General features: G+C 34.8%; 2 protein-coding genes across 2 annotated transcripts; one reads left to right on the forward strand and one right to left on the reverse strand.

Annotated features, from left to right (window-relative positions):
* Positions 1-406: 406 nt before the first annotated feature.
* LOC136210016 (NADH dehydrogenase [ubiquinone] 1 beta subcomplex subunit 7) lies at positions 407-5,666 on the reverse strand. Its single transcript, XM_066001677.1, has 2 exons — positions 5,189-5,666; positions 407-757 (listed from the first exon to the last, which is right to left on the reverse strand). Exon 1 carries the CDS (start codon positions 5,525-5,527, stop codon positions 5,222-5,224), a length of 306 nt encoding a protein of 101 aa, XP_065857749.1. The 5' UTR covers positions 5,528-5,666; the 3' UTR covers positions 407-757; positions 5,189-5,221.
* Positions 5,667-8,293: 2,627 nt separating this feature from the next.
* On the forward strand, positions 8,294-11,394 carry LOC136209311 (short-chain dehydrogenase reductase ATA1). The gene is made up of 2 exons (XM_066000750.1): positions 8,294-8,368; positions 10,548-11,394. The coding sequence occupies exons 1-2, from the start codon at positions 8,310-8,312 to the stop codon at positions 11,341-11,343; spliced, it is 855 nt and encodes a 284-aa protein (XP_065856822.1). The 5' UTR covers positions 8,294-8,309; the 3' UTR covers positions 11,344-11,394.
* The last annotated feature ends 1,995 nt before the right edge of the window (positions 11,395-13,389 follow it).

The raw sequence follows: 13,389 nt of genomic DNA on the forward strand, positions 1-13,389 counted from the left end.
CCCAACGACCGTTCAACAAATCGACAACCCCACTCGACCCAAATAAGAGTCGTTTTATGAATTTTGTCATCTAAACCTAAAATTAATTGCTGCATGTACTATTATTTGAGCTGAAGCTCCAAGGTGAAAATGTTAAAGAACAAAAATTTTGTTTACATTGGGTATATATCAGCACTTCCTCAAAAAAATTATGGGCAAATTCGGACTTTATGCCTAAAAACAATGCTCTATTAGGACCATTGTATGTTCAACATAAAGACTTCAAATGATCATCAACTAGGCACATTCTTAAACAGCATATTTGGCATGGCATTCTAAGGTTGCCCCTGAACTATACAGAATCCTACCGCCTAGATTGTCTCCGGCAGAGGAAAAGCGTATACAGGGTGGGGTGAGAGTTATGGTGTGTGGTTGAAACCTCAAGACTGATTTAGAATCTTATTCCCTGACAACAACTTACATTTCTTATACAGGTCCCTGGAAGTTGGCTGTCACATAGACCAAGTTAACATGCTGTGTTTTTCACACAAGCTTATATTGTGATTTTCACAATTACGTTTATGCATATGTAATCAAGTAATCAACTGCTAAAACAAACATAGTATGGATTTTATTCCATAGACTTCAACACCATCAATGACCAACAACAGTATTAGGAGTCTCTTACATCTTCTCCTGTTTAACACTCCCAAATGAACTTTTCCCACCAATAACTGGCCATAAACATTTGATGATTCGTCTCTCAACACTACAAAACCTGCAAGTGCAATATAATCGAATCAGTGTCATGGCCAAAACAAATAAGGCGCAACAAGAAAAGTGAAACACAAGACAAACTTAAAGACAAGTATCACTTCCTATGTTGTCACGACATATTAGATATGCTAGCTTCTCAACAAACATCAATTGCTGATCTCCAGAAAATTAAAGAGGTTTTCTTACATTAGAATACATGTCTTCTTACCGAAAGCATATAAAAAAATCACTCGATACTCATATTTCAACTAGCCTGTTCTAAGTAAAAATCTATCTTATATTCCAAAAATTAGTCCTTTTGAGGATGTTGCCTTTACCTAACCCTAAATCATTATCAAATGGCCACTTCATTCACAAATTATATGAGTGCACTGAACTCCTAAAGCCATTATGAACGACACCTATGGAATACTGAAAACCTGGAAGCAATTTAGCACCCTACTCACACTAATGATAGCACCAAATGTATCAACTATCAAACCCCATGGGGAGTAGAATTTGCAAGTTTCAGTATAACTTATTTGCAAGCAGCATTCAAGAAAAATATAATAAAGATAAATTTGTTGAATAATAGGACATAAAGTCAAGTACTCATAGTTTTGATTTGTTTTAGTTTATTTTTATATTATGTTTTCATCTTCACTATCTAATCAAATTGCCGTTACAAATATCAAATCACATGAAAGTTATTAATTCATGAAATGAAAAATGGCTTTCATATAAAGTTCAGCACATATAGATAGAGAATATCAATTTATTTAATTTTTGTGAAGCAACTTTTCACATGATGCGAAATTGACCAAAAGCATGAGTAAGCACTTAATTAGGAAGACTAAAGTACATAGTTAAATAGGAAGGCTAATTGCTTCATATGATGCGAAGAACATATGCATTATGGTAACCATAACTAGAGGCGCAATCCATCATCTAGGTAAAACCATATCACGGTGCTTTCTAATGTTAGTGTGTGCCAAAGAATTGGTTCCTTGACAGTTTGCAATTTTACATTGTACTAAATACTAATCATCATTGTGTAGGTTTACTTAACTATCTAATGGTAGAGACTTACGTCAAATTCAAAGTAAACTGAGCAACCACAATGCTTCCTCAACTTCATACATATTTTGGCTGAAAATTCATTCCCCAACACTCAACACTCAACAGTACTGTTATCCTACTGAAGATAAGGATTTCTTCCTATTGGCAAGCATAAAACAGGCAAATGTATGCACAGCTAACATTGTATAAGACAACAATCATGTACCTCCTAAATATACAGTGCACGTACTGATTTATGCAATTGGAAAGGGAAGAGACGACAAAACACAGCTTGCCTCCTATAAGATCACCATGTGACCAAATTATTGAATACCAGACAGACAAAAACATGCAAAATGCCCTTTCCGCTACAATTTGCGTAAACTCAAAGGTAGAAAAACAGGAAATTTCTCCAAGTGCAGTAAATCACTATAAATAAACTCTTTGAGAAATGGCACACACCAATGCTGCCATTCAGGAAAAAAATATCAACCAATACTAGCAATAGCCAACCCAAGATATGTGAGAAAGTTAGGGCAAAAATAAATTAATAATGATAACCCTACTTCTATACTAATGCAAGAGACAAATTCACTTATTGCTGTCAGTAAATTAAACATTGTTCTATACGACCTTCAATTTTTAATCCATCTTTATTAAATGTTGATCTGTTTGTTCCATTTTTCAATATCTCTCACTGGTTTCGAAACTTCATTGTGGAAAGAAAAAAGTATTACCTTAAAAAAAGTCAGAAACAATCTCTCATAAACTTCCATTTACTGTGTTTATGCAATTTGATTCTTCGTTCCATCAACTGATAATTTCGTAACTCTTTCGGAACTTGCAGAACAAAATGGGGAGTTACAGTAAGAGCACCAGGAAATATTTCCTGTTCCTCATTCTCTCTCTAATATGCATATCCACAAAGCACATGGTTGACAGAATGGTGTAGGCTTTACACAATCAAAATGAAACTTCTTTTAATTCCACTATTATGACCTATTGCGTATCTGATTGGCTAAAAATTGCTTGTAGATCTCATAGTTCTACTTGATCCTGCTAACTGCTTCCGAATTTTATTTTATTTATAAATGATAGGATTCCAAGTGCAAACTCAAAATCTCATTTCAATAACAAATCTACCACTACATAAACTTAACCAGAATAAAAGAAATAGTTCTATTTATGTTAATACAGCATATGTTAACAAATATCATGCATTTCTAAATGGGAAAGAAAAAAAGAGAGGAAAGAATGTCCTGTTCCAACTTTTCTTTGACCCAAAACACAATTGAATGTGGCTGTTTTTAAGAGATTAAAAATACACATGGGGCAATCTTAATTAGTAAGAACTGGGTTGGTGGATCCAACAGCCTTTTGTATTTCACTTTTCTGAACCATGTCCTGGAGTAACACTTTACAGAAGTCTTAGCCCTATCTAATTCTCCAAGCACCATTAGGACTTTAAAGCCATAAATCTATCATTTTATTTGTTCTGTCTTCATAGAAGGAGCCAAATGGAACTTAGAAAGTAAGAGAGATGAGATGAAGAAAAAGAATGCAACATATTTCCGTTTGGAGATAGTAGTGATCAGATGGGAATGACACAAATATACTTATTAATAAAGTATTAACAATACTGAACTCTTTAAACAAATATTAAAGCCTTTAACACAAGCAAATAATACATAAACATATGCCCACCATAGTTCGCCAAAATCATCATGATCTATTACAAAATATACATGTACCCATAGTTGTTAAAGGCATGCCTAAGGCGCACAAGGCTCTAGGCCTAGCGCCTCAGCACCCCCAATGGAGGGCGCTATCACTCTACCACGTGCAAGACATGCCTTTGTGAGCTTAGGCATGGTGATAAGAGGCATCACGCCTATGTGGCACATGTTTTATTAGGTTTTAAAAGAGTTACATATAGGTTTAATATTCACCATTGGATTAGACACATCTAGGGTCCAAAATAAACACCAAAAAAAAGAAAGAAAGAAGACATTTTGAATCTGAAGAGACACAGACAGTAGGCAGAACCGGAATTTAAAAAAAAAAAGAGAGAGAGATAATGAAGCAGAGGGGGAAAAAGAGAGAGAAAGAAGAGCATATAATGGGAAAGATAATAGAGAAAGAAGCAGCCAACAACACAGAGAAATTATTGAAGAACAAAACTAATAAAAGGTTTCAAGAACAAGTATTCTTCTCGCTGTCTCTCCTCCATTTTTCTTCTATGCTTCTGCCTTCTGCAATTCTGGTCTCTCTCTCTCCCTCTCTTCTATTTTTTTCTCTTCTATTTAGCTGTCAGTATCCTATTCTCTTCTATTCTTCTTTTTTGTTCTTCAAAGATCAAAGAACTTATAATGGATTTTGGGTTTAAACATACCTGTTTGTTTCCATTACGTTCTTCCATAAAACTTGTCATACTCTGTTTGTTTCAATTTAATTGCTCATTATTATTATCTTTGATTTCTGCCATAATTGATTGATTCCAAACTCAGACCAGTGACCATAGTATTATAACTAAAACAAACAGCAGACAGAGCAACATTATGGTCACTGGTTAGAATATGGGGTTTATTGCATCTTAGAATGTTTTTATGATTAAGAGAATTATCATGGTTTAGTATTTATCGTATTTTGATTTTAGAATTTATCATTTCTTATATTTTAAATACTAAGATCTATAGTTTTATAAAATTTTATTTTGTTCGTGCGCCTTGTGTCGCTCAGGCGCGAGCCTGGCCTTGCGCCTTAGTGCGCCATGCGTCTTTAGTAAGTATGCATGTATCCCAAAAACACAAAATCAAAATTTTCATGGACATATTCATCAAATCCTCCACAAAACTGAAACCCAAAATATACAAGCACAGTCCTTTGTCCCAAAAAACAAGACGCCAACATTGGACATCTTCAAATTTGCAGCATCCACTCATCAATGAAGCAAAATAAGATTCATGTCCGCATAATGGGCAAAACCTAAACATATAGACATTCGTACCCGCAGACAAAACATAATCAAACACCAATTGGTTAATAAACTTCAAACAATTATCAATCATCATGTGACTTAAAAGAAATGAAAGAATGATACTAAATTACCTCTACAATTAGTCAATTCAACAACCCAAGAACAGAATAGTAAATCACGAATGAACCCATAGGCGATAGATGATAAATCCCGTTAATTGACAAAACTATAAGAACCCTAGACCAGGCAATACCTACGATTCTCTAAAATGTTGGCCAAGACCAAACCTTAATTAACAAATAGCTCAAATATCCTACTTCAGATCCTATCCTCCAAACCTAAAAGTCCCGAATTTTCATCTATAATCTAACAGGATCACATTATTCCATCAAACAGAAGCCAGGGGAAAACACTTACCAATAAAAAAGAGAAAAAATGGAGGCGTTGCAGCTAGGCGTTGGCAGTTTTAGGGATGAGAGGGATTGGCGTTCCCTGCTGTTGGGCTTGTTTAAGCTTCTCCGCTTCACGGATCTTCTGCATCTTAAGCATTCTCTCCATAACAAGTTCGTACTCACACTTCTCGTAAGAATGACGCTCGTTCTCGCATTTCCAGGGAAGATAGAATTCGGCCTGGCGGCACTTGTTGAGAGGGATAAGCAGGTGGGCGCACTGGTCTCTATAGGGGATGGGCACCCTTGCCTCCACCATCTCTTGCTGCGTTGCAATCATCGGCTTCGATGAACCCTCGACTTCCATAATTTTCGTATTTCAGTGCTCTCTTTTTGTTTTTTCGGCTTCGGATGCAGAATTTCACAGATCAGTCCTCGCTTGCTCTATGTTGTGGCCGTCCCTATGAGCCCGAACTCTTTTTCTTCCTTCGTGCAACCTGACTCGTTTTTCTCTTTTCATTTCTCTAATAATTAGCATATTTTTATTTTCCATTAATTTTTGAAATAAAGACAAAATACAAAAATATCCTTAATATTGCGAATCAAAAACAATTTATTGATATTGTAAAGTGCGCTCCTAGGAGCCCCGAACTAATCCTTGGAGATAGAGAATACGAGCATCTCCTAAAAAAAATAAAGCAGTACAATCGCTTGTCAAGAAGCTCGATTCTTGAAGTCTCACTAGATCCAGTCAAGGATCTTGTCGCTATCATGATCGCACATGATCTTGAATATCACGAGCCTAGCGGATTGAGGGATATCAAGCTCCGGTATTTGGGATCAAGCTCCGGTATTTGGGTACACTTTCTCTTATCAATAAGAGAAACGTGGCCCACTATGCTCTTCAATTGATAACCGTCTTATGTAGCTCGACATCAGTATAGATAGAGTAAACTCAACTCAAGGTACACAAGTTCATTCGTTTTATTAAGCTTACATTACAACTTACAACTTTTCTTTACTGATTGTGATTATCCTCCAGTCCTTCATAAACTGATTTAGGCATCGGAGCAAGTTTGTCGGACAAAGACCCCCCATTTGATCACGTTTCTGTGCAGTCGTATGTTGACACATGGACTCTCAAGATTCAACCATCAGATTGGTGTGGCGAGCATGGACTGACATATCGACGACTCATTTGAACAGTTCCATTACAATTCTTTTCCACTAGTGCATTCCCCGCAATGGAGGTCTAGTAAACAACTGAGGAAGAGGCGTGCCGAATTCAACAGATCAAATCATGACCTAACTCTAGAAATGGTGGAAGAAGAAGAAGTCCTAGTTGTTCTTTGTAGTTTCCGCAGGTATGTTTGGGAAATCTCCATTCTTAATGAACAAGCGAGTTAAGGTCTTCGACCAGTCTTTTCCCACAGAAAGAAAGCCTAATTCCCTTGATGAAAATCAGACAACTTGTGTTTTCCCGGGATGCAAAAACCAATTAAACAGGTATTGGTGCCCTTACCCTGACGAGCATTCTTTTTTTCCTAAAAACCAATCAACAGACTTAACTTTGATACCGCATCTGATGTTAGCTGTAGTTGATGAGCTCCAGAATTAGTGACTTGAGGATGCCAATATCTTTCTGCTTAGCTTTCTAACAATAAAGATTCATGGGGGAATCTCCTGACATTTGGCAGAGAACCTATGATCTGTCCACGAAGTCGTCAGCTCATGAGGCAAGAGCACGCCATTCAAATGGTCGAAGTGAAATAAAAACTCGAGATAGTAGAAGAAACCATCCGGTATATGAACACTTGTTACACGCTACATACAATCCTTTGTATTCAATGTGATAATGATTCCCATTCAAGAGAAATTAGGCAACAAGGGGTATTGATAGATCAATTTCTACCCCAACTCTTGCAAATTTGCCCCGAGTTTATCATTAGTATTTTTGTCGATCGTGACAACCTTTCCAAACAAATTCCCCAACATCAGGCAATCTTCATTATAGTATTGAAGGGGCAATTCTTGAATCAACGGTAACATCAGAAGGAACGAACGTAGGGGACCAAGTATGAACCATCAAATAGTGTTCTTGAACCATCCACGATCCATCCTGGATCATATGGTCTCTGCCAGCAAGATTCTCAAACTTCACAAGATGGAACCCGTCTAACCCTAGTATACAAATTCTCAAACAATATTCTTAGATAAAGAACTAACCCTAGTATTGTCGAACATCTATAAAAACTCTCCATGTTCAAATCTATCATAGCTCTACTCTCTCTACCATTAGGCATAATTACTTTATTTTCATAGCTAGTATTTCAAGAAAGGTTTAATTATTTGGTCGAGTTTATGCTTTATTATAAATTTGCAATACCGCGATAACTATAAAACTGTTTTCAAAAGAAAACATATTTACATCAAAAGATACTTTTAAAACTATTTTTATTATTAAAAAGAATTTTATTTCTAATAAATATAATATTCATCTCTCTTTAGAATATATTTTATTTTGTGGGACCAATAACACGATTTTATATCAAAAGTGTAAATATATACTTACTTAATAACCATAAAGTTAACTTTATATCTTATCACGTCTTCTTGCAATTCTAAATGGATATAGAGAATGTAGGTGACAACGATGTGGAGCGACATAAAAAAAGATTGGTTTACGTTGATTTTACAGTTAATAGAGTCTCAAATTGTTCCATCTAACTAATGTTAAAACTGATATTGAAAAAATTTATATGTAAAGTCTAAATTTGTTGTGGTAAGACTAATTTTGCACCTTATTGTTAAAAATAATCATGTTGTATGTAGTATATAGGTACTTGCATCAACTTACCAATAATGAACTTGATACATTCCTAGAATGTTTTCCTTTTATTATTTTTAATGTCATCATGAAATTGAGCATATATATGTTGTTGAAAGTTAGATGATACACCATACATATAATAAAAATAAATCATATATATGAATTAAGTAAAGGAATGAAAAGAGCATGTAGGAGTAAACTAAAGCCTCTAAAAAAGTGCACCACTTTTATTAATTTTTTTTAACAACCCTAATTTTCTCATCTTTATATATATAGCTCTTACTTCATATAAATCATCCACATTCTAATCTAAGTATCAATGGCGCCAGAAGTTTGTACGGATGAAGATGCCAAGAAAACTTCATCAACCTCAAAGAGGTTAGTTCCATTAAGCAATCATCTCAACAAGTAAACATGGTACTTATAAATAGGAAAAATTCATATTTTGATCTCCATACTTATCTAAACTGTTCTCATTTTACGGTACCTATGAGCAATACATTTAACCAATAAAAATTGTTTTATATACCACTGTATAAAAGATGATTAGTGTAAAAACAATGTGTCATTAATTAATTTGCCTGGTGTATGAATGTTAGAGTATACACATTAAAAAGTCACCGCATGTTAATATCTGAATTCCATTATCAAATACTTGCTAACTCTTAACTTTTACCCGTAAATAACACTTATGTTATCTGAATTTTATACTTGCTTTCATTATAGTCACTGAAGTTTGAACTTTACTAACATAACGATACATTTTACTGTTGATCAATGTGACTTCTCCAATAGTCGATAGTCCTCTCCATTATACAACTGATGGAAATGATAGTTTAAGCAACTTAATTTTGAAACTTTTTTATTTTGAGGTCATTTTGATTTGCTTGGTTAGAAAAGAAAAAAACATCTAAAATGAAGATTTGGAAAATAAAAAAAGGTTGTTTTGTGAGAAACGTGATTATAAACAATTTTAAGTTTTAAACTTTTCCATTTTGGAGTCCTGATCATTTTAACAGGAGGAAATAGAATAATTATGTTGAGAGAGAAATTTTTATTAATGGACTGGACTAGTATTGGTCTCGTCAGGGGCGGAACCAGGGGGGTTGGGGTGGGCTCGAGCCCCGGCAGGTCGCTGGAGAATTGAGAAAAAAAATATTTAGTAATGATGTCTCGTAATATTTTGGAAAGAATTATATTAACTATATGTAATACTATTTCAATGTTTAAAGGTAGATGAGATGGTTAACAATGTTTATTTCTATTTAGGAGGTCTTATGTTTGACTCTCTCTAGTCTTTTTTTTTTTTTTTTTTGAACTCAAATTTCATTAATAAGCCACAATGGGGCAAGTTGAACACATTACAGAAGAAATGTAACTCGGTAAATTATCAAAATAAACAGGACAAGTTGAAAAACGAGAGGACTGTGCAAATGCGTAAGCCATCTCGTTAGCTTGCCTTCGAACTAAGCAGACTGAGTAATTGTCATTGCTATGTAGGATATCCTGACATTGGCGAATAATATCTCCCACCTCCGATCTCGCCTCACAAGGCCGGTTGATTGCATCAAAAACTGTTTTTGCGTCCATTTCAAAAATGACAGCAACCAATCCCAGATTTCTTACCCACACCATCGCTTCTAGCAGAGCCCGGGCCTCTCCCTCCATTACCGGTAACAGCCCCTCCTCACTAGCACATCTTGCTGCTACAAAATTGCCACTGCTATCTCTGATTGCTGCCCCTATTCCCGTTCTGTTTAGGTTGTTGAAGAAACTAGCATCAGTATTACATTTATATTTGTTAAGTGCAGGTCTGTGCCACTGGTTGCACTCCTTCTCTCGCCGATCTCCCTTCTTAGATTCTCTGGTTTGTCGAGTTTGTATCCAGTCTGATAAGATTTCGCAGCCTCTCCTCCACGACTGATGAGCTGTTAAAAAAGTATTCCGCCAAAGCCTATCGTTACGACCTTGCCAAATGCACCATAACAGTAGTAAAAAATTTTCACGATGACGAAAATTTTCTTCAGCTATCTTTTAAATTTTTTTTATTTTTTTTAATTTTATTTTTCAATATTCATTTTTATTATGTCTTTACCATTAAAAAAAGTAAACATGTTTAATTTTCTATTAGTTCAACGCTAGTTTCTAAAAAAAATAATATTTTTACAGTTTTAACGAATTGGAGGCTAAAAAATTTTTGTTATTTTTTTACTGATATTTTAAGCCCCGGGTCATCTGGGGTCCTGGTTCCGCCACTGGATCTCGTCCATCATATGACGTCATGTTAGCTCAATTGTTGATGTAGAATATGTGAGCCACGTCATGTTAGCTCAATTGTTGATGTAGAATATATGAGCGGAGGAATCAGTACGGTCCTAGTCTACTGCAGAACTTGTTAGTTTTTTTTAAGTAAGAACTTTTATATATATATATATATCCAATTCCGCCTCTCAGCTGTCAATTTTTACAGAGAATTAAACTGAACTTGGGAATTAAGATTAACAAAATAAAATTCTTAATTGAAGTCTACCAAATGATGGAGGTTTCATTGTCTTAGGTTGAAGGGCAAAGTAGCAGTTATAACCGGAGGAGCAAGAGGAATAGGCGCCGCCGCAGCAAAAATATACGCAGAAAACGGAGCATACGTCGTGATTGCAGATATCCTCGACAACGAAGGACACACCCTAGCCAATTCAATCGGAGGCAAATACATTCACTGCGACGTATCAAACGAATCAGATGTAGAATCAGCAATAAATCTCGCACTAACATGGAAAGGAAAACTCGATATCATCTTCAACAATGCCGGAATCAGCGGCCAAGACGGAAGCATCACAAATCTGGACATGAACAAAGCCAAACACCTATTCTCCGTCAACGTAAACGGAATCATCCACGGAATCAAACACGCAGCAAAGGCAATGATCAAGGCAGGTAACGGCGGCTGCATCATATGTATGTCGAGCTCAGCCGGAATAATGGGAGGATTAGGATCGCATCCGTACAGTTGTTCAAAAGAGGCGATTGTAGGGTTGATGAAGAGCAGCGCGTGCGAGTTAGGAGTTCATGGAATTCGGGTGAATTGCATATCGCCGCACGGTGTGCCGACGGAGATGCTTGTGAGTGCGCATCGGAGGATTTTGGGGAAAGCGGATATGGAAGCTGAAGAAGTGAGGGAGATTGTGAAGGAGAGAGGAAGTCTTTTGCGGGGGAAATGTGCGAGTGTTGAAGATGTGGCTGAGGCAGCTTTGTTTCTGGCGAGCGATGAATCTGGGTTTATAACTGCTCATAATCTTGTTATTGATGGTGGTTATACTTCTGCTAATGCTAATATGTCTTTTATTTACCAATAGTTTCAATTTTCTACAAATATTTAAATAAGTTATATGAACTCGTTTTGGTTAGATATCTCGAGTTTGAATCTCAATATATGTATAGAAGATTTTAATTGGAAACAGGGGCGGATCTAGGGGGGTAAGGGAGGGTCTCCCGACCCTCCGATCCTCCGGAACACCCTTGACGAATCGTGGTTCAGTTCCGAGAAGCCCCCCAAAATATTTAAAATTAGTATTTATAATGTAGAATGTGATTATATGGCATAAAACTAAGTTTGTATAGTTAGTTGTAGTAATGATTAAAGGAATCTCTACATCCAACCAGTCCTATGTTCGAGTCTCTCTCTCTTCACTTTTTATCTCATTTTAATTTTTTCCCTTAAACCTATTTCTCCTTTATTATTTTTAATTGTATTTTTTAGTTACAAATTGCACCATTTTATACGTTAGAGGTAAAATTATTCTTAGGTGTAAATATTAAAGTATTTTTTGCACCTTATCCTTACTTTATATTGAATTTAGTTGTTTTGTACCTTAATGTTTCCAATTATAATCAAATTTACCCTTATATTATCAAAAATTTGAAAATTTTGATTTGACTGCTATGAATCAAAGCCTTAAGTCGTTATTAAGAAAAAAAATATTCATGCAATGGAGCCCCTCCGGACCTTGAGTTCTGACTCCGCCACTGATTGGAAAGATCAACAATTAAAAGAGTGACTCGGCCAAGCGTTCACGGAAAAACCGCCTAGGGAAAATAACGCATATTCTCATAAAAAAATGTAACTCGTCCAATTTCTCTGACTCGTAACCATCCATTTACGGGGTTCTCGGGTTGTAACTCATTAGTTATTTTTAGAATTTCAATTTTGATTGGAAGAGAAAAACCATTTACAGTTTTTGAAAGAAAAATATAAAAAAACAATTATTCAGTAGGGAACTGTAAATAGCAATTCACAAGAAATAACATCAATATCGAGGAATAGAAAAAATAAATTCAAAATAAATGAAATCACATAAAAATAAATCAATCAAAGATTTTATTTAATAAAGAAAACAAAACAAATAAGAATCTTATCTACCCGAAAGAAAATATCAACAGTTTAAAGAGGGACTTAGCAACTTAAAACCAATTAATTGAATATAGTTAAAAATATCATATATATTTTACTACTGCATTCATATGGACCATAAATGATCAAATTTATTTGCTCAGTTACCGTTATATATCGGCTTATTAAAATCTTATGATGGAGATTAAAATTATTTTAAGTCTTAGATCTAATAAATTTAGATACTATTTGGTTCACAGAATGTAATAGAACAGAATAGGTAGAATATAAGAGAATAGAATAGCTATTTCTTAGGAATAATTCTCATGTTTGGTTAAAAGATTGAAATAAGTCGGAATAACTAGTTTTGCAAGTCAAAAGATATTTTTATCCTCAAGTGTAATTTCTTAGTTCATTTAAATTTTTTAATTATAAAAATAAATTATTCAAATACATATTAGTCCAGAGCAAATATAAAAAAGGATAAAAAATACAAAAAACAAAAAAACATGAAAATGCGAAAAAAAACACAAAAACAAAAAAAAATGTTAAAAACACGAAAATATGAAAAAACGTAAATGTGAAAAAAATGCTAAAACATGAAAATGTGAAAAAAATAATGTTAAAAACACGAAAACCTGAAAAATGCGTTTTTTCATGTTTTTAGCATTTTCACAATTTTCGTGTTTTTCACGTCTTAGTATTTTGTACCGTTTTTGTGTTTTTCATTTTTTTAGTTTTCATGGTTTTCACGTTTTTACATTAATCGTCATACCCTCATGTTGTTTAATTCTTTCACTTGTCCCCAGCGGAGTCGCCACTGTGAGCGGCCATGGAACTCGATTATCCTTTTTTTTGGAATTAGGTTAAAGGGGTGCCGTTTTTACATTACACTACCACTTAACATTTTTAAGGACGACGTTTAGTGTGTCCCTTGTTACTTAGCCTTTTTATCATGTTTTTTTGGCAAAGATATTTATGTCAGAGTTAGGTTCGTGAATTAAATGACATA

Source organism: Euphorbia lathyris, chromosome 10, assembly GCF_963576675.1.
Source record: "Euphorbia lathyris chromosome 10, ddEupLath1.1, whole genome shotgun sequence".
NCBI lineage: Eukaryota > Viridiplantae > Streptophyta > Magnoliopsida > Malpighiales > Euphorbiaceae > Euphorbia > Euphorbia lathyris.

What these genes read in the sequence shown, in the direction of transcription:
- LOC136209311 (XM_066000750.1), top strand. Translation starts at nt 8,310, where the DNA reads ATGGCGCCAGAAGTTTGTACGGATGAAGATGCCAAGAAAACTTCATCA. An exon ending in ACTTCATCAACCTCAAAGAG is followed by an intron (nt 8,369 to 10,547) that starts GTTAGTTCCATT and finishes TCATTGTCTTAG; the next exon opens with GTTGAAGGGCAAAGTAGCAG.
- LOC136210016 (XM_066001677.1), bottom strand. Translation starts at nt 5,527, where the DNA reads ATGGAAGTCGAGGGTTCATCGAAGCCGATGATTGCAACGCAGCAAGAG.